Below are 25,328 nucleotides of genomic sequence, written 5' to 3' on the forward strand. Positions count from 1 at the left end.
CCATCCCGGCGGAGCTGAGGAGGAGAACCAGGGGCTGCAAAGCCGGGGCTAAGCTAAAGGCTAAGCTAGCGGACAACCGGAGGCGCTACAAACCGACGATTCCCTCCGTAATCATGGGGAACGTGAACTCGCTGCCGAACAAGATCGACGAGCTGTCCGCACTGAACAACCAGCGGATCTACAGGGAGAGCAGCTTGCTCATCTTCACGGAGACATGGCTAAACCACCTCGTACCGGATGCTAACGTGGACCTGCTGGGATTCACTGCTGTGAGAGCCGACAGAGACACGAAAGCGAGCGGGAAAAGCAAAGGTGGGGGACTCATCATGTATGTGAACAACCGCTGGTGTAACCCAGGACATATCTCTGTGAAGACGGTGTGGTGTTGCCGGGACCTCGAGCTGCTAGCTGTTAGCTTGCGGCCATATTATCTGCCGAGGGAGTTCAGTCACGTGATCACCATCTGTGTTTACATCCCTCCGAGAGCGGACGCAACCACTGCCTGTGAGAAAATCCACTCTGTCACAGCGAGGCTGCAGACACAGCACCCCGAGGCTTTCATGATCATTTCTGGGGACTTCAACCATGCAACTTTGGACTCTACTTTGGCTGTTTTCCACCAGGTTGTTGACTGTCCTACAAGGAACAACAGGACAATTGATCTGCTGTATGCTAATGTGAGGGATGCATACAGAGTCACACCCCTCCCCCCACTGGGGAAGTCTGATCACAACCTGGTTCACCTACAGCCACTGTACACCCCCCTGGTCCGAAAGCAGCCGGTAACAACTCGCTCCAGCAGGAGATGGTCCCCTGAGATGGAAAGTGCCCTGAGAGACTGTTACAACACCACAGACTGGGATGTGCTGATCAACCAGCATGATGAGGACATCGAGGGGCTGACACACTGTCTGACAGATTACCTGAACTTCTGTGCAGACGTGGTCTCCCCTGTTAAGACTGTCCGCTGTTACCCTAATAACAAGCCATGGGTAACGCGGGAAGTCAAAGCTGTCCTCAACATGAAGAAGGCTGCCTTCAGGAGCAGAGACAGGGAGGCCATGAAGGCAGCACAGCAGGAGGTGAAACACCGTGTGAGGGAAGCTAAGGACAGCTACAGGAGAAAGGTGGAGCAGAAGCTGAAGGAGAACAACATGAGGGAGGTCTGGGAAGGTGTGAGGACCATCACAGGTCACAACACAAAGACCAGAGCCGTGGGGGGGACAGTGGAGAGGGCGAACGAACTGAATGACTTTTTCAACAGGTTCAACCAACCCATGCCCCCCCCACCCCCACCCGCACTTCAGCCATCTCTCCTTCTTCCCACAACACACCTCCCCCCAGACACCACAGCACCTCCCTCCTCCTCCCCCTCCCCCCCCACCTCAACACAATCTCCACCTCACATCACCACAGACCAGGTCAGGGGACAGCTGAGGAAGCTCCGACCCAGGAAAGCAGCAGGCCCGGACAAGGTGTGTCCAAGACTTCTGAAGACCTGCGCTGCAGAACTGGGGGAACCACTACAACGGATCTTCAACCTCAGCCTGCAGCTAGGGAGAGTGCCCACCCTCTGGAAGACATCCTGCATTGTCCCGGTTCCTAAAAAGAACCGGCCCAGTGAGCTGAATGATTTCCGGCCGGTGGCACTCACTTCACACCTGATGAAGACGTTGGAGCGGCTCTTCCTCAGCCTCCTCAGACCCCAGGTGCAGCACGCCCAGGACAGCCTGCAGTTCGCCTACCAGCCAGGTGTTGGTGTGGAGGATGCCATCCTCTACCTACTACACCGAGTCCACTCCCATCTGGATAAGGGGAGAGGCACAGCGAGGATTCTCTTCTTGGACTTCTCCAGCGCCTTCAATACCATTCACCCCCCTATGCTTCGGGATAAATTGAACCGGATGGGAGTGGACCCCCACCTGGTGGCCTGGATATCCAACTACCTCACCGACAGGCCACAGTACGTCAGGCTGAAGGACACCACGTCTGACACTGTGGTCAGCAGCACTGGAGCCCCCCAGGGCACAGTGCTGGCCCCTCTTCTCTTCACCCTGTACACCTCGGACTTCTGTCACAACTCAGAGCTGTGTCACATACAGAAGTACGCCGATGACACAGCCATCGTTGGATGCATCAGGGACGACAGAGAGGAGGAGTATCGGAGTCTGGTGGGGGACTTTGCTGCTTGGTGCCGCACAAACCACCTAGAGCTCAACACCTCTAAGACAAAGGAGCTGGTCATAGACTTTGGGAGGTCCAGACCGAAGCCGAGACCAGTCCTACTAGAGGGAGCTGAGGTGGAGAGTGTGGACTCCTACAAATACCTCGGGCTGTGTCTGGACAACAAACTGGACTGGTCAACACACACCAGCCACCTGTACGGGAAGACACAAGGCAGGATGTACTTCCTAAGGAGACTGCGGTCTTTTAACATCTGCAGCAAACTGCTGCGGATGTTTTACCAGTCTGTGGTTGCCAGTGTCCTCTTTTACACTGTAGTGTGCTGGGGAGGCAGCACATCCAAGAAGGACACATCCAGACTGGATAAACTGATCAGGCGAGCCGGCTCTGTGATCGGCATGAAGCTGGACCCTCTGGTGACGGTGGCAGAGACAAGGACACTAAACAAACTGTTGGACATTATGGACAATGCCAGCCACCCTCTGCACACCGTCATCAGCAACCAGAGGAGCCTGTTCAGTGAGAGACTGCTCCTTCCAAAGTGCAGGACTAACCGACTGAAGAACTCCTTTGTCCCTCATGCCATCAGGCTGTACAACTCCTCACTTAGGGGGAGGAGGTAACAGGGACAGACTCTCTCACAAGCGGTAGCCACTAATTCAGCTCACAAAGTTAATAGTAGTTAACTTCTTCTATTCAATAGTAATATTTATTTATTTCTCAAAGGGTCATATGTGCAATAAAAATCTGTCAATGTGCAATAATCTCTCACCACAGTGCAATAACCTAATACCACAGTGCAATAACCTAATTTAGTTTAATTGAACTATTACCCACTGTTTACTTGTACATTTTCTAAGAGTGTATATTTTATATATTTTGTTATCTAATTTTGTACTTTTTTTATATATATATATATATATATCGATAGATATATATATTTTGATCTTTATTTTTTACCCTCTGTGTGCTGATTCTTTCCTATTGTATTGTACTGTATAAGCTGCTGGAGACTGAATTTCCCAGAGGGAGTCATCCCAAAGGGATCAATAAAGTTGAGTCTAAGTCTAAGTCTAAGTCTGAAACCCATTAAAACACATTTTTGATCCCACAGCCGTTAGAACATAACATTATGCAATCCACTTGCTTAGGACTTCATTTTGAAGCAATCCCTTCAAAATTGTAATTTTTTTTTGTTTCCACCAAATGATGCCACTTTACCACATATAGCCTTTAGGGACAAATACATGCAATTTCATGGTTTGCTCCAAGGGCCCTGCTGCTGTATTTTGGAGAACTGCAGGCCAATGGATGAAATATGCAATTTAAATTATGTTTTTCTGTTCATATGGGTGTGTGTGTGTGTGTGTGTGTGTGTGTGTGTGTGTGTGTGTGTGTGTGTGTGAGTGTGTGCGTGTGTGTGTGTGAGAGTGAGACCATATGAGTTAAGAGTCGTTCTAATGGCTTTTGTTTTTCATTGGCTTTGTTTCATGTGTCCTTCAAGTACAGAGATAAAACATGAGTTTTACTTTGATATAGGGTTAAAATTCTGAAAATGAATGAATATTTGGTGGTTATGATCAGGACTGAAGTTGGTTAAAAAATTAACTCAGTTAAAGTGGAAGATAATTTTAATATATAATATTTTTATGGCACTTTGTTTGATGCAGACATGTTTGTCCTCTAAGGGTAGTTTTTTTTTTTAATCTTACGCTGCACAAAAACTAATAATGCATCAAAATCAATTTTGTTGCTAATCATTGACATATCCTAGACTGTGATAATCCCCCCAAAAAATCCCTCTAGCATTTAGTATATGGAAAATAATTTATTTTTTGTGTTTTTATCATTTAAAAAAAATGTGTTTTTGTGTAAGCAAACTGGCATTTAAAGGGTCAAAATTCTGAAAATGAATGAATATATGGTTGTTATGATCAGGACAGATATTGGTTAAAAAAATTAACTCAGTTAAAGTGGAAAATAATATTAATATATAATATGATGACAGTTTGTTACACGTGGACATTTTGGTCCTCTAAGGACTCCTAAGACCAGTTGTCGTTAATGATGCACAAGGGTTAAACAACATGCAACACAGACAGAGAGATGTGCACAAACACACACAGACACATAACTAATGGGCATTCTCAATCATTTATGCATCCATAAACAAAAACACATAGGCTAAATAGACCAGTACACAACATACACACACACAGAGCCAGCATACACAAACCCAAACATGATCAATCACACAGTACTAAAAATTCCAAAGAAACGTTTACTTTTCTCTCAAGCTTCAGCCTCCAGATAAGTGGAAAAGGAAAGCAAAGATGACAAAAAAAGCCACACACTGGATTAGTGTGTGAGAAAGGGACAGAGGCAGGAAGTGGCATACTGAGGAGCAACATGACTCAACATGGAAAATCTACTTTTAATCAAATTGAGTTCGTAAAATAAAATATATTCTGAAAATGAAAATGACTAAACCTTGATTTTTGGCCTGGTTTTCTAAGGATTTTCTTGGTTGGTCTTCCATAACTTCAAATATTGGTGGGGACAAGTCCGCCTACATGTGGGAGTTCGACCATCTGGTGACCTGGTGTGGTGACAACAGCTTAGAGCTTAATGCTCTAAAGACAGTGGAGACGGTTGTCGACTTTAGAAAGAAAGCAGCCACACCCGCCCCAATCATCCTCAGTGACTGTTTCCACTGTGGACTCTTCCGCATCAACCAGGACCTCAAGTGTGAGCTGAACATCGGCTCCTTCATCAAGGGACAGCAGAGGATGTACTTCCTGTGGCAGCTCCAACCTGCCAAAGACAATGATGGTGCACTTCCACACCGCCATCACTGAGTCTATCCTCACCTCCTCCATCACCGTCTGGTACGTTGCTGCCACTGCCAGCAGGACAGGGGCAGGCTGCAGCGCATCATCCGCTCTGTGGAGAGGGTGATATGGCTGCAATCTGCCATCTCTCTGCGACCTGTACACCTTCAGGACCCCGATGCGTGCAGGTAAGATTGTGGCCGACCCCTCTTACCCTCCCCTCTGGACCATCAGGGCCAAAACCTCGCAACACAAGAACAGCTTCTTCCCTTCTGCTGCCAGCCTCATCAACAGTGCCCCCGCCCCACCCCACCCCCCACTTGACATTGTCTCTCATCCAGCACCTCAGTCACTTAACATCTCACGAGCGCACACTGGACTTTTATATTGTCTGTACACTGCACTATTTTTAATTTGATACTGTAAGCGTTTTGCACTCACCAATATCCTGCACATCTGTACAGTTTTTAATTACACCTGTTGTACATATTTTAGATTATTCGTATAGTTTTTTATATTTAATTTCTTATTGCCTATTTTTTTAATCTTGTTCTATTTAAGTCTTTTACTTATTTTTATTGGATTTCTGTTATAACTGTTCAGCACTAAGCTCCAAAACAATAAGTTTTGTTGTAAACCTACTTGGCAATAATCCCCCATTCTGATTCTGATTATAAATACTTTAGGTTCATAGGACCCAAACAAAAAGATTGCAGAAAGAACAAAATACATCTGAAACACAAAGGGTCTGGATTTAGAATGCAGAACAGCATTTTTGAGGGCACTGATCTTCTGTGCTATGCGCCTTCGATAGGTTGGGCTGTTCCTGATTGGTCAGAAAGAAATAACTGAGAGTCTGATTGGTCATGGATTAAAAATAGGATTGCGTGTCAGTACACTATAACCCAAATTAATGCGCTATTACTCAAAAACGCTACGTAATAGAAGTTTCACTCTTGCCAACATGTAGATCACATGTGCAAGCCTGTTCCTAATACAGTGGTGCCAGGCACCCTGTGGTACGGAGAAACTAACAAGCCAAGTTAAACAAAAAAAACAAAAAAAAAGAGATGTAGATAAATTAGCAGGGAACATAATTTGAATTGTCTTGGACTGTATTCAATATTTTTTGGGGGGTGAATTAAGTGCTTGTTTTTTTTTCAGCGCATAAAAGTGATAGAAAGAAAATCAAGGCAGATTTGTCCTGCGTGTTTCAGTTCAAGACGAAATCACTTTGGTCAAAGTAGGAGAAGTATCATGGTTTATATTAAATGTTAATAAAGTATTAAAGGTTTTCAAATATTACGCCAATATTTTCCTTTGAGTGCTAGGGCTTTAACAAAAAAAAAACCGTTAACGTTAAACTAAAAAACATGATTATGTTATACATTATGTTCATATATTGTTATCATTATTAATATTATAACCCTTAATAATATTATCATTCATACAATTATAAAATGTAGCTGTAGTTGCAGCAGAGGTTGTAGGTTGTAGCTGTGGGTGTGGGACTTGGCCAGTCCGACAGACGCTGGACAGTGACCCTTTCCACGCCTTCTTCATCGCATCAGCGCTCCCTCCTCATTCCCTCATGCCAGACAAACACTGCTATCTGTTAAGGTAAGACGTCATTTAGGCTTTCTATGACTATGTATTGGTAGATTGACATTAAAGATCTTGCCTATCATTTATTTTTAAAGTCGTGTGTTTGAACCTCTGGAGTAACCGCGTCTCTCCCCAGAGCGTGCGTCTTCTTATTGCAACCCGGCTGCGCGCGGGGGTTCCTCCAGAAGCGATTTGCTCAGTCTGTGTCTTTTCAAAGTAAAACAGCTCCACAAGTCTGCTGCGCGCGCGCCGTCACTTGCCACTTGCGTCTTCATAGTCACTGACGGCCTTGGTGTCTCCAAATATTTGAGGATTTAAATAAGACGTTACTAAAGTGACACACTTGCCGCGGGACTCACCCCCCTTCCCCTCTCTCTCTCTCACACACTCACCCGCTGTTCTGTGGCACAGAACTGAGTGGACCTTTGATCCACACTTTGCTTTGCCAAAGGCGCGAGTTAAATGCAGAGAAAGCGACAGTTGTTTTCTGCCAGATGCTTTAATGCATGGCCCACATAAAGTGTTAGACACATAAACAAACAATCGTTTACTTGTTTAATATTTCGTGCACGCTGCATATGCATGCTGGCATATTTGAGTGTCGATCAGTCATATCACAGTGTCTGAAATTGGACCTGCCAGGTGTAGTAAAAACAATTAACCATGATTGCTGTCATAAATCTGTATTGGCATTTACTATTTCCGAGACAGCACCCTGAGGTACCTGAGGTTCTTACTCTAAGGTAAAAAAAAAAAAAAAAAAGTTCATTTCATGTTGAAAGCACAGAGAATCCTTAAAAAGTAAAACTCTAATACAGAGGTAAAATAGTGAAATGGAAGTAAAATAGATGTAAAGATTGCAGCTAATTATTTACTTTATTTATAATAAATTGTTTGTGTTTTTGTTCTTCTCTCCCCAGGGTTCTCCATGGCGACAGACTCTTTGTGTACACACTTCGCCCTTCTTCTTCTTCTGTTGCCTCATCTCCTGACCGCATCCCCCGTCTCCCAAGATGACCTTTTAATCAATACAAAGCATGGAAAAGTTCAAGGGAAGTCGCTGTCAGTACTGGGCGGTGAGGTTCGAGCATTTCTGGGAATTCCTTATGCAAAACCACCTCTGGGGAAACTGAGATTCAGAGCTCCAGAGCCGGTAGCAGGATGGGAGGGGGTGAAGGATTCTACGAAGTTCCCAAATACCTGTTACCAGATTCCGGATACAGCTTTTCCAGGTAAGTTTCATGTTTATAGAGATGGACACAATCCTTCCATGGACTGTAAACTAAGTGGTGTACATGGTATTATTGTCCAAAATCTCTGCGAAAAAAAAAAAAAAAGGTGTTCAAATACATGACTGAAATGTTAGTCGACAAGTCCTCAAGGTAGTTATTTTTGGGCAGGTGTCAGAGAAGGATTCTTGACATGCCTGGTATTTTATATTACTCTCTATGTCGACCGCTTTCAGGTTTTATTTTCTACTTCAAGTGTCCACTGGACCACATTTCTTGCAAAGAAAAGGAAAGAAATCAGTAGCATAGCATTTTAAAGGCCATATAATTTTATCAAGCACTTCTCATGTGTTGAACTCCCTGTATGACTTTATGAAATGTTGCAAATACAATCATCCCAAACATCATTTGGTCCCTGGAGAAGTTCCTTAAAATTAGCGGATTTGAAAGAAGGAATTAAAAGGTCAAAACTGGTCCAGCGAAGGGCAAGAAATCCTGGCTTTAAGTTCCTTTCAGAATAGTTGAAGCTCCCAAAACCTTGCATTCTCCATTTCCCATAATGCAACTTGGTGGTGTCCGTCTGTCGTCGTCCACAAAAAGTTGTGTAACAGACTTTTCGTTGAAAATTTTAAATCTCCAAATCCGACCTGAGATAAACCTAATGACATCACTATGACATCATCAGGCAGGTTCACAGGGGCAGCAGAAAATGTTATGCAACAGCTTTACTGGTTCAGAAAGTAGAAAAAATGACTAGAAACAGACTTCCATGTGCAACTGAAATGGTTTTCCCCTTTAAGTTGAAACTTTGCAGACTTAAAGCTGCACAAGATGCTGTTTAATCTGCTTTTGTTGGTGCATTCTCACACTTGAGTGACCAAAGCTTGAGAAAGCATCAACGGAGCCCATATAAGAACATGTTTGAATAAGAGATCAATTAAAAGGTCAATCTGTGAACTTAGGCATTTCAGTGGGGGAGGGATGTTATACAACACCATGTCACACAAGTAAAAGCACACACAGTTTATGAGAGATTAAATGATTTATTACTGTATTGTATAACATAATACATTTACTGCTGTATTGTAGACTGTAATAAATCTTAGATATATATAGCACAAATATCTTTATGAGCCTTTATATCAGTTGAGCAAACAAAAGCGCTTCTGCTCATACACATTTGTAGGCACGAATACACAACTATAATTTGATACGGCCCCGTTCCCCACCCAAGAGACGGAATGGGGCGGGTCATGGATTCTTTGCTATTTATAGACCCAGCCACCTGTTACGGGTTGTGTGGAAGTCAGCTGTAACCTGTGCCAGGCGTGTGTATGGAGGAAATGCCCAAAACACACTCCAAATATAGACATCAACACAGAAAGACATGGGCAAAAGGCAGTGATGTTAGACCGCTGTTTGTGCTTTGGACAAAGTGGTGCTCATTAAGCGGGAAAAACAGGAATGTATTTATTTATTTATATCATTTTTCTGTAACCATTTGAGAGTTATTTTAAACAGCAAATTAAATTAAGTGAAGTAAAGCTTTAATATCTAATCTTAGTAATGCTTTTTATATCCATGAATGAGGATGAACTTTACGATCTGTAGCAACATAGATAAGAGTTCCTTTTAATTGCTGGACTGAAATCCTAATCAGTCTCTATTGACCAGTATTATATAATCATTCTTTCAGGGTTCAGAGGTGCAGAGATGTGGAACCCGAACACTCCTCTGAGTGAGGACTGTCTGTACCTGAATGTGTGGTCCCCACATTTGAACAAAACCCAGCCGAACAACTTGGCACTGGCTCCTGTCCTTGTCTGGATCTACGGAGGCGGGTTCACGGGAGGAACGTCCTCTCTGGACATTTATGATGGTCGTTTCTTAAGTAGATCTGAAGGAGTTGTTGTGGTATCAATGAATTACAGGTAAGAACGGGAGTAAACTGAGAAATAAATAATAATAATGAGTGGCTATAGCCACTCCTTGATGTTAAACAATGGAGCAGGTTTTCCCCTTACATACTTGGTGTGACATTGGAGTCTTGCCTACATCAGAAGTTGCATAAAAGAAAGAGGTTATCAAAATGGAAGCTGGGTGCTAAAGGTAGAACAAAAGAATCTATAAACAGGAAAGTCCTTATGACATTTTGCAGTGCCCTTCCCTTTTATTCACTTGGATTATTGCCAAATCTACAGAAGTAACCGAAGGTGTAATTCATCTTTGACTAAATGTTGTCAACATCTTTCGTCATCCTGTGCTTGTCTATGGCAGACTTGGATCTCTTGGTTTCCTGTCCCTCCCTGACAACAAGAACGTCCGGGGAAATGCAGGCCTGCTGGACCAGCGCTTGGCCCTCCAGTGGGTAGCCAATAACATTGCTGCTTTTGGAGGTGATCCTTCAAAGGTAAGTTGTTTGGGTCTTAAACCCTCAAATCAAATAACAAGGTTTGTTAAGTCTAGTCAAAAAATCAAAAAAAAGATTTGTACTGTTGTTTCCAGGTGACTCTGTTTGGTGAGAGCGCTGGGTCAGCATCTGTTGGCTTCCACCTGATCTCACCAGGCAGCCAGGGTCTTTTTCAACGAGCTGTGATGCAGAGTGGCTCTCCCAATGCACCCTGGGCCATAACCAGCCAGGCTGAGGCCTGGCAGAGGTAGGGTGCAATAATTCACTTAGTAGCCTACTAATATTATTTATTAAGTAACTGATCTTTTCCTCCACGACCCTTTTAATTACTGTTTCAGTGACTAACACAGAAAATTAGACTGGAATGGCTATGGGGGCTGGAGTGTTTGATTTTTGACAAGTCAAATAATTACAAATAATATTACTACAGGAAAATAACATTCAATTATGCTGGGTATACAGTTGAAAACCACGTTACTAAATGTACAACACAAGCATAAATAATTCCTTATTACTATTGAAAAGAAAATATGGCACTGAATGGTAACAAACAACAATCCGAAACATTCTGAATACAAACCAAAATCCCTACATAAAGCATCTGTGAATTTATAAAATACTTCAGCTGTGAGTAAAAAGCCTAAAGTACCTGCTAGAGTGAATACATTATAACAGATTCATCAAATGCAACTATGGAAACAACAATACACAACTGGCTGCCAGCTGCGGCTTATGTTCGCTGCAGCTGCCTGCCAGCTGTGGCTAATGTTCGCTACAGCTGCCTGTCAGCTGTGGCTAATGTTAGCTGCCTGCCAGCTGCGGTTAATGTTAGCTGCAGCTGCCTGCAAGCTGTGGCTAATGTTCGCTGCAGCTGCCTGCCAGCTGTGGTTAATGTTCGCTGCAGCTGCCTGCCAGCTGTGGCTAATGTTCGCTGCAGCTGCCTGCAAGCTGTGGCTTATGTTCGCTGCAGCTGCCTGCCAGCTGTGGCTAATATTAGCTCAAAGAACACGGCACATGATCAGTCAATCAATAAATCAATACATTTTTATTTCCTCTCTTCGCCAGATCCATGAAGCTAGCCAGCTTGCTAGGATGTCCCACATCAATGCAGTTGATGGAAGCTTGTTTGCAAAAAGCTGATCCTTCCAAAATTACATCGAAGCATTATGACGTTCTCACCAAGCCTTCAATTATAGCCTTGCCCTTTGGCCCTGTTGTGGATGGGGACTTCCTACCGGATACAGTTGAGGTACGTGTGTGTTTCTGTGTGTGGGTGGGTGGGTAGATACTTTGCTTTCGTCATTAGGCGTAAAAGTGCCTATATATCACATAATATAACAACAAGTGTATTTCCATTATTTTCATTATCTTACATCAGTTGGCCTCTATAGCAAATGTTAATGCCCCAAAGCACTTTTTTGTATTCGGCATTACTTTAATTCTTTAGTTTCAGCCCGTCTTTAAAACTAGCACACTGGCTAATTTCTTGAGGGCTGCTGTGGTTCAGTGGTAGTCGGTCGGCTCTCAATCGGACTGACTCCCTGACTGCTACCCCAAATTGCTCCTGTTGGCATAGCCATGAGTGGGCATAGATCTGATTGGAGACTGGCATTTAGGCTTTTGCCATCAGTGTGTGAATGGGTGAATGTGACATGTAGTGTAAAAGCAGCTTTGAGTGGTCGGAAGATAAGTACAGTCAATTTACCATTCATCGAAGCGAAAAAGTTGCAACTTATCCTGGACATTTCAAGTTCAATCCTTGTTTGGGATGAACAAAATCATGAACCCTGAACCATTTTCACCCCTGCAGGCGTTGCTGAGTTCCGGGAACCTCAAAAAGCAAGAGGTGATGTTTGGCTTAAACAAAGATGAAGGGACTTACTTCCTATTGTATGGCGCGCCTGGTTTTAGCCTCAGCAGTGAGAGCCTCATCTCCAGACAACAGTTCCTGAATGGAGTTGCCCTTGCCATGTCAGATGCCAGTGATGTCGCAAAAGAAGCTGCCATTTTCGAGTACACGGATTGGACTGACGAGAATAGCAAGATGAAAAATCGTGACTTCCTGGGTAGTCTGGTTGGAGACCAAATGTTTTGTTCTCTCCTAGAGTTCGCTCACAGGTAAATGGCAAATCTGAGTTTTAACGATGTAGTTTGAGTTAAAGTTGAAGGTTAAGTTTAAAGTGTAAGGTTAAAATTCCAGAAATGGACCGAAAAGGAAGGTTTTGGTTCTCTTACCTAGGTGGTAAAACAAACAGTAAAAGCCATTTAAGACATTAATGAATGTAACAGTCACAACCGAACCATTTTTTTCTGATCATTATTTTCCTTTAAGCATGGCCTTAGAAGCAAGCCATTTGACAAATCTTCAAGGTCTTGAGTTGTTGTTCTAGGCAACAGAAAGACACAGTGGATTTAAAAAATACCATAAAGGAACAATAAGCATTTCGTGAGTTTATAACATATGGTTTAGCTTACCTGACATAGTGCAGCACAAAAATAGTTCAGTATTATGATTTTTTTCTCCCCAGGTACTCACAACGTGGTGGAAAGAGTTTCCTTTATTCATTCGACCACCGGTCCTCTGTCAATCCCTGGCCAGCATGGATGGGCGCCATGCACGGCGATGAGATAGAGTTTGTCTTTGGTATGCCTTTGAATGTGTCCCTGGGATACACAAAGAATGAAGTGAATATGACCAAGAAGTTTATGAAACACTGGGCCAACTTTGCACGAACAGGGTGAGCATAATCAGACAGGCAATCAGTCAATCAAGCTGTGTGAGGACCCTCGTGACACTGATGAGTTGTCTTAATTGTTTTTTTTCAGGAATCCAGGCCTTGATGGAGCTAGCTGGCCCATGTTCGCCCCTGAAGAGCAGTATGTCACTCTGAACTACAACCATCCAGAACAAAAGAGCATGCTGAGAGCTAAAGAGTGTCGCTTCTGGAACAAGTTAATGCCAAATCTACAGAAAGTCTCAGGTTAGACACACATATTTCTATCATGTTGCACACATACAGTACACACACACTCACACATAGAACTCTATACAGTTATCTTTAGTAGGAGGCATTACATCAGGCTCTGCCAGGAAGGCGTTTTGCCTTGTTTTTAGCCTGTGGAGGAGATTTGTATCCCAGCTTGCTCCCTCTCCGCTCCACCAGATCTGGAGGTCTGAGTGGGAGGACTGAAGGGTCAGTCATCACTTCACTGAGCACTGATCACACACAGGGTGCATTATACTTATACACCTCCAAATACACACCATACACTGCACATCTGTACATATACTCAACATATGATCAGCACAATGCAAATGACCCTTCGTCTGTAATCCAAACACACAACGTAGCTTTAAGTCCAATACACAGTTGTTTAGAATAAGATTGTTCATGCAAAGTATGACACTGTTTTATGTAAGCTTTAAACATCCTCAAAGATAACAAAATAAAAGTCTCTCTGTCTGCCTCTCTTTCCACAGATGATCTGCTATCTTGTGTCAAGGCCAATGGGATGATATTCTGCTCTAATTACACTCTCCTCCTTGTTTTATTGGCTTTGACTTTAACCTGGTTTTAGAGTGAAATAACAGCATGGACTTGGCTGTTGCCATTAGCGGTGCAATAGTTTACATGACAAATAGCAGACGGAATTAATTTTCAGTATACATTTAATTTGTTTGCTGAAAAATTTGGGAAATTGCTTCATACTATATTGAGTTTGGGCTTTGGCTTAAGGAATGCTCCACTCTTAATTTCTATAAATTTGCATTTTGGGACCTTCAGCCAAATATACCATTGGCAGAGAAAGCTCCTGTTTGTTGCAACTGTTCCAATAAAGCGATACCTTTATACCACTGTCATCATGGCACAGTCTGGAAATACAGAAATTCAGCTTACAGGAAATGCTAATGCATTTAAATGTGTGAGTGCACTAACTATGGTTAAAATCTGCGTTAAGTGTGTGACTATAATGCGGTTAACTTAAAGGTAACTTCCTGCAGAAGATGTATTATTTTCCTTGCTGACAAGTGGTGCTGAGGAGGAAGAAAAGATCAGTGTTTAATGCCTACTAGACGGTTTCATCTCAAAGACAATCAGGGATGCTCTGGATTTATATTGATGTATTGTATTGAAAAATAAAGTCCATGTAATGCTCATGAAACACATGTTTCAGGTCTTTCAGTGGGGAAGTTAAAGTTAATTTTATGAATCATGTTTGTCTGATAAAATACATTAAATGTCTTGTTGTTTTTTTTAGAGAGGCATTGATTTACATTAAGACGGAGTCTGCAGTTTATGCCAAATTGGTTAATTTACCGTCAGTACTGATCACTACAATTTAATTTTGTTACTTTAGTATACAACTGCTCATATATTAGTCCAGTGTCTTGGTTCAAAAGTAGATTTTTAGTATTGATAGGCTACATGTTTCTATTTTATTTCTACGCAGTGCTATTCCTTTTGTTTTCAGTTTACTAAATTGAGCTGTATTGTGTGACGTTTGCAGAGAAATAAAAACATGTTTTTCCTCCCAGTCAACTTCTAGAACATGCGCTTCAACTGGTAGCAGCAAAGTCGCTCTGTTATTGTAAAATTCAAATCAAAATGTAGGTGCTCAAATGTTACATAAAAACATACGGTCTAGGCCTGCTCTAAATGTTAGTGTCATATGATAACTTTTGTTGTGATCTGGTGCTATTCATAGTTTTCAGTCATGTGACACGCGCGGTGACCTGGAGGGCGAAACAATGGACCAACATGGCGCCCCACGCTGGACTCCGGTCAATTTTCCTCCTGTTTCCCATCATGAATATTTGAATCACCTATTAACGAATGAAAAACAAAGATATGAAGACAAACTTCAGCTTTTGGGCAGTGTGGTCAACATTCAGCACCAGCGGCTGTCATTAAAAACCCTGTCCCTGCCAGAGCTCCACTTTGGCGGTGTTTACATATATCTTGTGGAGAATCGGTCACCTAACACTGCCACTGTCACTTACATCAGGGGTTTTCAACCTCCGGTACCGGGCCGTAGGTCGTTTAGTACGGGGCCGCAATACCCAAAAGATGTCTGTGACATTCCAAACATATGAGTCAGAACCATTGAATGGGCTGTGCGAAGTGTGCAACCGCACAGGGCCTCACACCTCCAAAGACACTTCAAAAGGAGCCCAATTCAGCTGGAAAAAGCGCGGACCTGGCAACCCTGGCTTTGCATCCCGTCAAACTTTGATCATGGAGCCTGATACCCCTCTAAATCTCTCTGTGTGAAATATATATATATATATATATATATATATATATATATAACTACACAGCATATGGGCATATGACAGCCCGTGGAGACAAAGTTTATACTTTAACTGTGCGCAGAAATACGGACGGATCGCCACGTTATTGATTCAGGTATGAGCATCAAAACACACACAGGTCTGCATCATGTCTGCTCCTCTCTTAAGGTCTGTCTCCTCCCCGCGCGGCATGATAACTGATAAACTATGCGTGGATCACCTCTGGCTTTTCTCAATCACAGCGTGTGAAGACGTATTTTATGCTTTATAAAGGGTTTTCACGGAAATACGGGACCGATCGCAACGCTATGAAGTCAGGGGCAGAGCATGATTATAAACTGCTCACTGCTGGATCACATTATAAATTCGGATAAACTGCTAGGATCACACTATGGATCGTCTGTCTCTGATCCGCGCCGTCCCTCCCGTCGGCTCGTCCCATATTAAAAACTTAGATGCAGTCTCCTCACTGAACGTGATTTATGTGCATGCCTGTCAACAGCTGCCATTGTTTGCCCTCCCCTGAGACGGATTTGGGCAAATTTAATGGCAGAAATCCACAATCTCCTTCTCCTCGTCGGTTTGTACATCCGGTTGCACAGCAACTATCTGGCATTTTGGCAAGACAACGGGAATCACTCGTTTCAAAAGCTGGCGGGCAGCAGAAGACAGCATTGTTTTGCCTTCCAAGGGGGCGTTCCCCGGAGGACGTGACATCACGTGAAAGCTATGAATATAAATAAAGAACTACTTTCTTTTGGGGCGGCTGTGACTCAGTAGAGTCAGTCGTTTCTCAATCAGAAGGTTGGCGGTTCGATCCCTGATCATGCCTGTCACATGTCGAAGGGCCCGTTGGCATAGCTATCTGGTATGAATGGGCATAGATACTGTTTGGAGATTGGAACTAAGGCATTTGTCATCAGTGTGTTAATGCAGGTGAATGTGGCATGTAGTGAGAAAACAGCTTTGAGTGGTCAGAAGACTAGAAAAGCACTATACTGTAGAAGTACAGTCCATTTACCATTTACTTTACAAAGTGGAATGTGAAACCTCTGACTCTTGGAATCAGCATCTGAAGTGTTTTCACAAAGACAGGGTGACGGTGACTTTTTCATAGCCACAGTCACTTCATTTTGACTCATGATTTAATGGTTATGCATGAGCGACAGCCTTTTGCAGTTGAACTACAGTCCTTGTTGCATGTATGAGCTGTTTTGGAAATACATAATCAGGTCAGAGGCTTTAAAAATGCCAAGGCAGATAAAAAACAAAGCAAAACTGTAGTCAGTCCTTTCTTACACACACCATTTCAAGCAACAGAAAGTTGTTAGAAGTAATCACAAGTAATTTGATGTAAAAATGCCTAAATATTCTTGTTGAATGATATTTAATTCAGTCATCTGAAGTGTTTCACAGTTTAGCATACTGCGTTATTGTTCCTGGTTCTGTCATTGAAGACAGTGACGTGATAATAAACAGTGTGGCTGACAAAAGGTCACAGTGTTGATACAAGAAGCTAATGAAATGTTGGAGAGACGTGAAGTGCTGAAGTTGAATGACCTTGAATCCAGTTTAAATCCTCTGGTAAAGAAATAATTACATTGTTTGAGCATCTGGTACAAAGTGTGTGTGTACGTGTGTGTGAGTGCACTGCTTACAGGATGTGGTGTAACAGCGTCCTTTTGGATTCAGCTTTGAACAGCGTGAGAGCATCAAAGTTGGGGAAGGGGTTTGTTCAGGAAAAGGTCTGTTGAGACATGACCACTGACATCAGCAGTGACATCACTGCTCCCTCGTTTCTGAAAACGTTTCGTATTTTCCAAAGAGATTCACATTGTCTTCAGTGTGCCTCATCCATAATGGATGAAGATAAAGACAGTGAGCTGGAACAAGAGGCAGCGTGAGACAGACTGAGAGAAGGGGAGAGAGAGAAAAAGACTACAAAGAAAAGAACACAAAAAGGATCTTTGTAAACGATTACATGGAAGTCTTTGAAGGTACAGTACAGGAGTTATTTTAGCTGAAGCTTAGCATCCATGCTAAGTCAAGGTAATGTGCTCTCTTGTCATGACCACAGGGCTCAAGAAAGGCTGAAAGTGGACGGCTGTTTAACCTTTTTACCTGCTCCTCAAGTGGGAATGATTCTGTGGGACAGCAGGGTTTTTGTCCTTGGCTGCAGCTGTTCTGTATTTTGTTGGCTCGCCACGTGCCGCAATATGCAGACACTTTCAACAGGCGGAGTGACAATCATGTGCCCAAAGCAGTGTTTAGAAACCCTTAAAATTTACAATTAACGTTAATAGTAACATAAAGTATTGTATTATATGATAAGTAGACTGATGAGAGGTAGAGTTTTATTCCCATCTGCTGGCTGCATGGCTCAGGTGGTAGAGCAGGTAGGCCAGCTTTATGGTTTAATCCTCTTCTCAGTATGTCTGTATTCGTGAGCAAAACAAAGCCTGTATTTCTTGACAGAAGGAGTAAACAAGAGACATTATGTGTAGTATAAGGTTAGGTAGACATGCTACTTTTAGTGCGCTCCATTTAATGCCAGAAACGCAAATATGTCATCTGAGTTTATGTGCTACAGATCCTGGGTGCTGATCCAACAGCACAGCAGCCTATAAATATGTTTGTGTTATTTCTAAGAGATGCTATGAGACTTGTGCTGTAATTCTCCACAGTCTTGGCAATGAAAAGATAGAGCACCTGCTTGACTGTGTGGAAAAATCATTTATAATAATAACACTGGACTATTCTTAGAGTCAACAGCATGTAAGCTAAATCTACAAGGCATGAACTTTGAGCTAAATGCTAATTTTAGCATGCTGATTAAAAAGATAGATGCTGCTAAAAAAGGTTTAATATGCAATATGTCCATCATCTTTTTGTGTTGGCATGCTAACATTTTATCTCCCAAAGTAGCCTTTTGGGGTATTTTGCCATACATCAAAGTATTTAGTATGGTAGATTTGAAAGGATCATCGCGCTACATGCTACAGTGGTAGTGGGCCGACAAGAAGACTAACTGCCATTCAGAAAGCTAGCCACTAAAATAGCGAAAATAGCTCCATACATTATTGTCTGTAAATGTCGGTTTTGAGTTCTTTGACGCTTCTGCTATCAGTTTTATTTATTAACTCTGAAGTAGCAGCGTTATCAGAATTAGTTTTATTGGCCAAGTATCAGGGCATATAGGCCTACAAGGAATTTGACTTTGGTTTTACATTGCTCTCAATGTACAGACAAACAAATTGACATACTACACTTAAAACAAGGACAAGTTAGAGATAAATATTGTTATGAATTAGGTTGCTATATAAGAGGTAGAGGGTCTGACGTATTTACAGTGTAGTAGAACCAGAGAAAAACATATAGCCTACATAATATAGTATATTATTTGTAAGAAATACAAACTTTATGCTTTTTTCTTTAATGCATTTATTTGTATTTTTTGCTCTTTTATCATTGCAGTTCAGAAAATGATAGTTACATCAGCAAATAATAGACAAATTATATTTTTGGAGCGAATAGCAGCTGCCTCACAGGAGGTTTGCTGTTTGGACTCATGTCAGTGCCACGGTTTAGTCCTCAGACATGACACTTTGACAGATATCAGGGGTGAGCTGCGATTAATGCGTATGACATTGACAGCATCATTAATTAAAAGGACAGCACCTCCCACTGCGTGTCATGTGAGATTACTACCAACCCCCAGGCACAGTCAAGGAAAAACACATTGTGATAAGGATGACGTTGCTTGATGTGGGACACTGACATTGGTTTCACATGAGGCAGAAATGTTCCAGTGCTTAAATAGAAAACTATTTAATATGACATCTGAAGCATTCATGAAATTTACATTCTCAGTGGATATTTCACTGAATATTATTTTTGGTCCTACTTCAGTTCCTCAATTATGTTTTTTAAATCACGTCTTCATATATTTCAAAAGATGTCATGAAGACTATTTAAAACTTAAATAGAGCAAGTAAATAGTTTGATAATTACCAAATGACATGTCTGTTGTTTATCTGCGTCTGGTCATAAGTTCAAGCTGTTTTTAGCAGTTAAATTCTAAACTAACTATGGGAATAGGCCAACTTTTAGATAATTGATAAGCGTTTCAGTTATTTTTCCATAAGGGCCGCAACTTTTTTTTCATCATATATGAATATTAACTGACATTTTGGAGTTCTGTACTGATGGTCTGAGAAAAGGCAACACTGAGCTCTGGAATGATGGGACTGGCATTTTGTTCTCTTTTATTCTCTTTAAAAATTTTTCAACAAAGTGAGAAACTAATCTGCAGACTAATCAATATCAAAAACGATCCTTGGTCCCAATCTATAAAATTATATTATGATTGTATTTCGAATTTGAAGGAAGCTACAAGTTGTTAAAGCTTTAAAGGGGAAATATTTTAGCTCTGCAATCAATTTTCTATTATTCTAAGATGTTTTTGAATTAGTGAAGTTTGTTTCGTTTGTTTCATTTGTATATTGTAAACATATTTTAATTTAATTATTTTTCGGAGCATCTCCTTCCTTCTGAAATGAACAAGCCGTTTTGCCATTCAAAGGTCAGAACTCAGCCATGATTGGCTGACAGTATTTGGCGTGACCGCATAGCCCCTCCCCTACATGGGATTGCACACGTAGGGGAGGGGCCACATTGCACTGTCACTCCTAAGTAGTAGAAAACATGGCTGCTCTAGGATCGGTTATTTGGCCTTATATGTACGAGCCAGAATCGCCAGGAGGTATTGGAATGGTAAGTACTACTTACTAACTAACGATTAACGACTTGACTACAAGCTTGTGCAAGACGGCAGCCTGAGGTGAATGAAGCTGAATGACTATTGGTCGCTTTCAGCTAAAGCAAGGTTCTACGTAGAAACCTGCAGCTGTTCTGAACGGTTTTTTAAAAATGTCTTTCTGGAAAAACATGTAATTATGCAGTTTTCACTTTTTCCCTGTGAACAATAAACACCCAAATATGTGAAACCCATGCAAAATCTAAGGATATCCATTTAAAGGATATGGCCCCTTTAAGTTTTTTACTTTGGCCTGAGTATGACCTGTGATGTGACAGGACCCTCTATGTATTTCCAAAATATGCCTCAATATTTATGCTGGATCTAAGGTTTGCAAATTCAGTGCCATCTGTACAACTTTAATACTTCATAATACTTTTTTATTTTCAATTATGGTGTTATAATCCTTTTAGAATTTGGTTCTTACTTGCTTTTCTCTCCTGTAGCATTGATTTCATGCTGGTTAAGTCCTATATGCTTATACTGGGTTTCCTGTATGTTGAGATGTTCTGAAACTGTGTACTTCAATAAATCGCTTTATAACTTTCCTGTGGAAAGTACAACAACTTTCATTACTGTTGCTTCTTTTAGACTTATACACTTACCTTTGTCAGACATTCCCATGTACTTCGGAGAGATTCAGGTCCAAATGACAAGAGGAATGTTTGAATATGGTATATGAGAATAATTTTCCTTTGATTGCTCATACTGTAATAAGTCTTATAAATGTCATTTTGTTTTATACTTTTTCGGGAGGAATGTGTGACAACCAGACTCACCGTCATGTTCGGTATGCCCATAAAAGACCAACATCCAACTGTTTAATCTAATGACAAGAAGTATCTCAGACACCCCCTGGATTTAACCAAAAAACACTCTTTAACACCACGGCAAAGTGAGAATGAGTCTGACCTCGGCTGTCAGTTAGAAAAGGCACCCATCATTCAAATGAGACAGGCGATTAGGGGAAGGACAAATCCAGACAGCTAAAGAGAAACAGAGAAAGAAAGAGGGGCGTACAGGACGAGCTGGGCAGAGGCTGCATTGATGAGGGAGAGCAGGAAATGACGGCAGGAGGTGGAAGAGAAATTGGGGATACAACAGTAGCGTGAAAATGGTTCAGGCACAGGAGGGGTGAGAAACAGAGTGGGGAAGTGGAGAGAAAAGTTGGCAGGGATAGAGAAAGAAAATGCAAGAGATACAGAGAGGAAGGATGACTCCTTTTCATGCGGACCAAGAAAAATAAACACAAAAGTCTGGAAAGAGAGAGAAAAATAAGATAAAGAGACACACAGAGAGGGTAATGAAAGACTGAGGACTTGCAAAAATGAGAGGGGATTTGGTGACACTGCTGATACAAGGAGAGGCAGCCGCCTTTCATCACGCTGCTGATGAGCTGAAGCGGAGAAATATAATAACATCATTCCATGGATATTGAAAAAAGTCCCAGAAATGTTTTTTGAAATCATTTTTATGCATTCTGTTTGGTTTTTTAGGCATGGAGAAGGAAAAAATAAACACATCTTTGTCTGAACGCAGACGTCAAGCATCTCTTTTGCCTGACTTCAACTTTTCCCTCACCTCAGTTCATCCTGTTGCAACTATGATGGTGAAGCTTTCATCCTCAAGGATGGGGAGTATAATAATGCTGCTCTTGTTTTGTGACGTGTATAATTTATTTGCAGGATGATGCACAAACGCCTACATCTGCAGCACACAATTGATCATATGTGTTCTTTTATTTCCTGTCTTTCCCTTATTGTCCCTTATTGTCTCTCTTCCTCCCTTTTGGAGAATTAAAGGGCCAGTTCGCCGATTTTCAACCTCAGCCCTATCATGCTAATATAGGGAGCTAATGCCATTATGGTAAAAAAAAAAAAATAAGAAAAAGGAATTTGGCTTTGTGCCTTTGAAGGGCGCTGTCCGCTTCTCCAATGGGCCCTGGAAAACCTCCGCCAGATGGCACGTCTCACGTAGTCTCTCCTGTTTTCTGCCCATACATTCCACATTTATAACTGAGTCATGTCTTGTTCAAAATTGTCAGGTTTGAAATGTAGACTGCAGACGATCCACCGGTATATTCTCGTTGTATTTCGGATTCTGTACCGCTCTGAGCCATTGCCTGCAGTGAAAGCGGTAGTATTTCACTCCAGCGTCTTGGACCACTCTTCTTTTGCCAACTGCTCCAGGTCTCTCAGATTTGAAGGGTGCCTTCTCCCAACTGCTGTTTTGAGATCTCTCCACAGGTGTTCTATGGGATTTTGATCTGGACTCATTGCTGGCCAAGTGTGATTTCTATATTGCCAGCACCTATAACTTGCCACAGGTGAGTTTAAATGCAAATTAAAGGAGCTCCACATGCTTGAAATACAATTATTTCTTACAATTTTGAAAAGGTGCCAATAATTTTGTCCAGTCCATTTTTGGAGTTCTGTGTAGAATTATATCAGATTTGACTTTTTTTCTCTGCTTTTTGTGTTGTTCCAATGCAAACAAAATAAATAAACATGTGAATACCAAAGCATTTGTAATTGCAACAATTGTGGTGCAATATCTGACAGAAGTGCAGGGGTGCCAATACTTTTGGCCATGACTGTATTCCCATGTTGACATTGACTGTTTGGGCGTATGCTATGAATCGATGTTCTGAACAAAGTGTCTTTGTTAGAGAACATCTGTATATGCTTAAGAGATTGTGAAAATGAAAAGGAATGTGTTTGCAGTCCAAAGAAAGGTATCTTGGAGGATGCGTTCATCCATTTTCCTGTCAAAGATCCAGTTACACATAATGGCATTTAAAACCTCACATGCACAGGGTCAAATTGTCTCTATCCTTGAAGCAAACAGGCTCAAGTTGAAATAATTTTAATTTGAGGCATTATTCAGATATAAAGCTGTATTTGAACTCATCCTAATGCTCAGTGGTTGTTAAGTGTTTTTTTATTTTACATGGAAGTTTAGTATCTTCTCTTCTAGTAGCCAAGCTGAGTCACAAAAACCCTAGCAGCAGTTATGGTTAAAATGATTAAGATAATTATGACAGCAGTATATCCTATGTTTGCCACAGTCAGATAATATGTACAGTGTTAAGAATACGTTTTTTTCCCGTCTCTATTGTTCTTATTCTATCTAATTCACAGCGTTTTTTCTTTAATTTATTTTCATCTTCCATACTACCTGTCTCCCTGTTATGTCCTGTGGGAAACCTAGACACAACATGATGAGCGACCCCCACTCTTCCCATACCCAAGAAATACCAGCAGCACAGCAATTCAAATTCAAACAGTAGTTTAAATTTTCTTCAGATTGAGCAATGCCCAACATAACAAACAAAAATCAAAAAATCAAAAGCTCAATTAGCCCTAATCTTACCTAACAGAAAACAAAAGGGAAAACAAAAGACAAGTTGCTTACCTGAGCTCCTACCTATAAAACATGAGAAAAAAGTGAACAAATCAAAAGGGCTTCTCACTCCTACTTTAACTGCGTTTTTTTACACCAAATGTCTCCCTGAGTAACATGTATACTCTTTCTTGTTTGGATGAAGTATTCTCCACATGTCTACTAGGCCAGTCTCCGAACCTGCTCTCCTCAAGATACTTGCGTTTTTTTCTGCCCTATGCATCTTTGCATTAGAGGAGTCTAGCTTTGGGTTCAGTATTAGATTCAAATCTCCTCCTAATATCACGACTCCCTTACTTTTTGTTGTAACTCTATCAGCTGACACATAAGCTCTGGTCCTGTATCTGGTGGGTAGTAAACGTTTAGGAAAGAGATTTCTACACTCTCTGTTTTAGTCAACTTTTCTCCATTTTAACTGGCTTCAAGTGTGATTTATATATTGCCAGCACCTATTACTTGCCACATGTGAGTTTAAATGCAAATTAAAGGAGCTCCACATGCTTGAAATACAATTATTTCTTACAATTTTGAAAAGGTGCCAATAATTTTGTCCAGTCCATTTTTGGAGTTCTGTGTAGAATTATATCAGATTTGACTTTTTTTCTCTGCTTTTTGTGTTGTTCCAATGCAAACAAAAGAAATAGACATGTGGATACCAAAGCATTTGTAATTGCAACAATTGTGGTGCAATATCTGACAGAAGTGCAGGGGTGCCAATACTTTTGGCCATGACTGTATTCCCATGTTGACAGTGACTGTTTGGGCGTATGCTATGAATCGATGTTCTGAACAAAGTGTCTTTGTTAGAGAACATCTGTATATGCTTAAGAGATTGTGAAAATGAAAAGGAATGTGTTTGCAGTCCAAAGAAAGGCATCTTGGAGGATGCGTTCATCCATTTTCCTGTCAAAGATCCAGTTACACATAATGGCATTTAAAACCTCACATGCACAGGGTCAAATTGTCTCTATCCTTGAAGCAAACAGGCTCAAGTTGAAATAATTTTAATTTGAGGCATTATTCAGATATGAAGCTGTATTTGAACTCATCCTAATGCTCAGTGGTTGTTAAGTGTTTTTTTATTTGACATGGAAGTTTAGTATCTTCTCTTCTAGTAGCCAAGCTGAGTCACAAAAACCCTAGCGGCAGTTATGGTTAAAATGATTAAGATAATTATGACAGCAGTATATCCTATGTTTGCCACAGTCAGATAATATGTACAGTGTTAAGAATACGTTTTTTTCGTTTTTTTTCCGTCTCTATTGTTCTTATTCTATCTAATTCACAGCGTTTTTCCTTTAATTTATTTTCATCTTCCATACTACCTGTCTCCCTGTTATGTCCTATGGGAAACCTAGACACAACATGATGAGCGACCCCCACTCTTCCCATACCCAAGAAATACCAGCAGCACAGCAATTCAAATTCAAACAGTAGTTTAAATTTTCTTCAGATTGAGCAATGCCCAACATAACAAACAAAAATCAAAAAATCAAAAGCTCAATTAGCCCTAATCTTACCTAACAGAAAACAAAAGGGAAAACAAAAGACAAGTTGC

At 41.4% G+C, this 25,328-nt stretch overlaps 1 protein-coding gene across 1 annotated transcript; it reads left to right on the forward strand.

Moving 5' to 3' along the window:
* Nucleotides 1-6,592: 6,592 nt before the first annotated feature.
* On the forward strand, nucleotides 6,593-14,751 carry LOC138597010 (acetylcholinesterase-like). The gene is made up of 10 exons (XM_069668518.1): nucleotides 6,593-6,635; nucleotides 7,541-7,852; nucleotides 9,546-9,780; nucleotides 10,127-10,259; nucleotides 10,355-10,506; nucleotides 11,325-11,508; nucleotides 12,070-12,377; nucleotides 12,788-12,997; nucleotides 13,086-13,240; nucleotides 13,741-14,751. The coding sequence occupies exons 2-10, from the start codon at nucleotides 7,549-7,551 to the stop codon at nucleotides 13,836-13,838; spliced, it is 1,779 nt and encodes a 592-aa protein (XP_069524619.1). The 5' UTR covers nucleotides 6,593-6,635; nucleotides 7,541-7,548; the 3' UTR covers nucleotides 13,839-14,751.
* The last annotated feature ends 10,577 nt before the right edge of the window (nucleotides 14,752-25,328 follow it).

The sequence above is a fragment of the Semicossyphus pulcher genome, unplaced genomic scaffold, assembly GCF_022749685.1.
Source record: "Semicossyphus pulcher isolate SPU_LCO1_2020_fin unplaced genomic scaffold, fSemPul1.0.p SCAF_19, whole genome shotgun sequence".
NCBI lineage: Eukaryota > Metazoa > Chordata > Actinopteri > Labriformes > Labridae > Semicossyphus > Semicossyphus pulcher.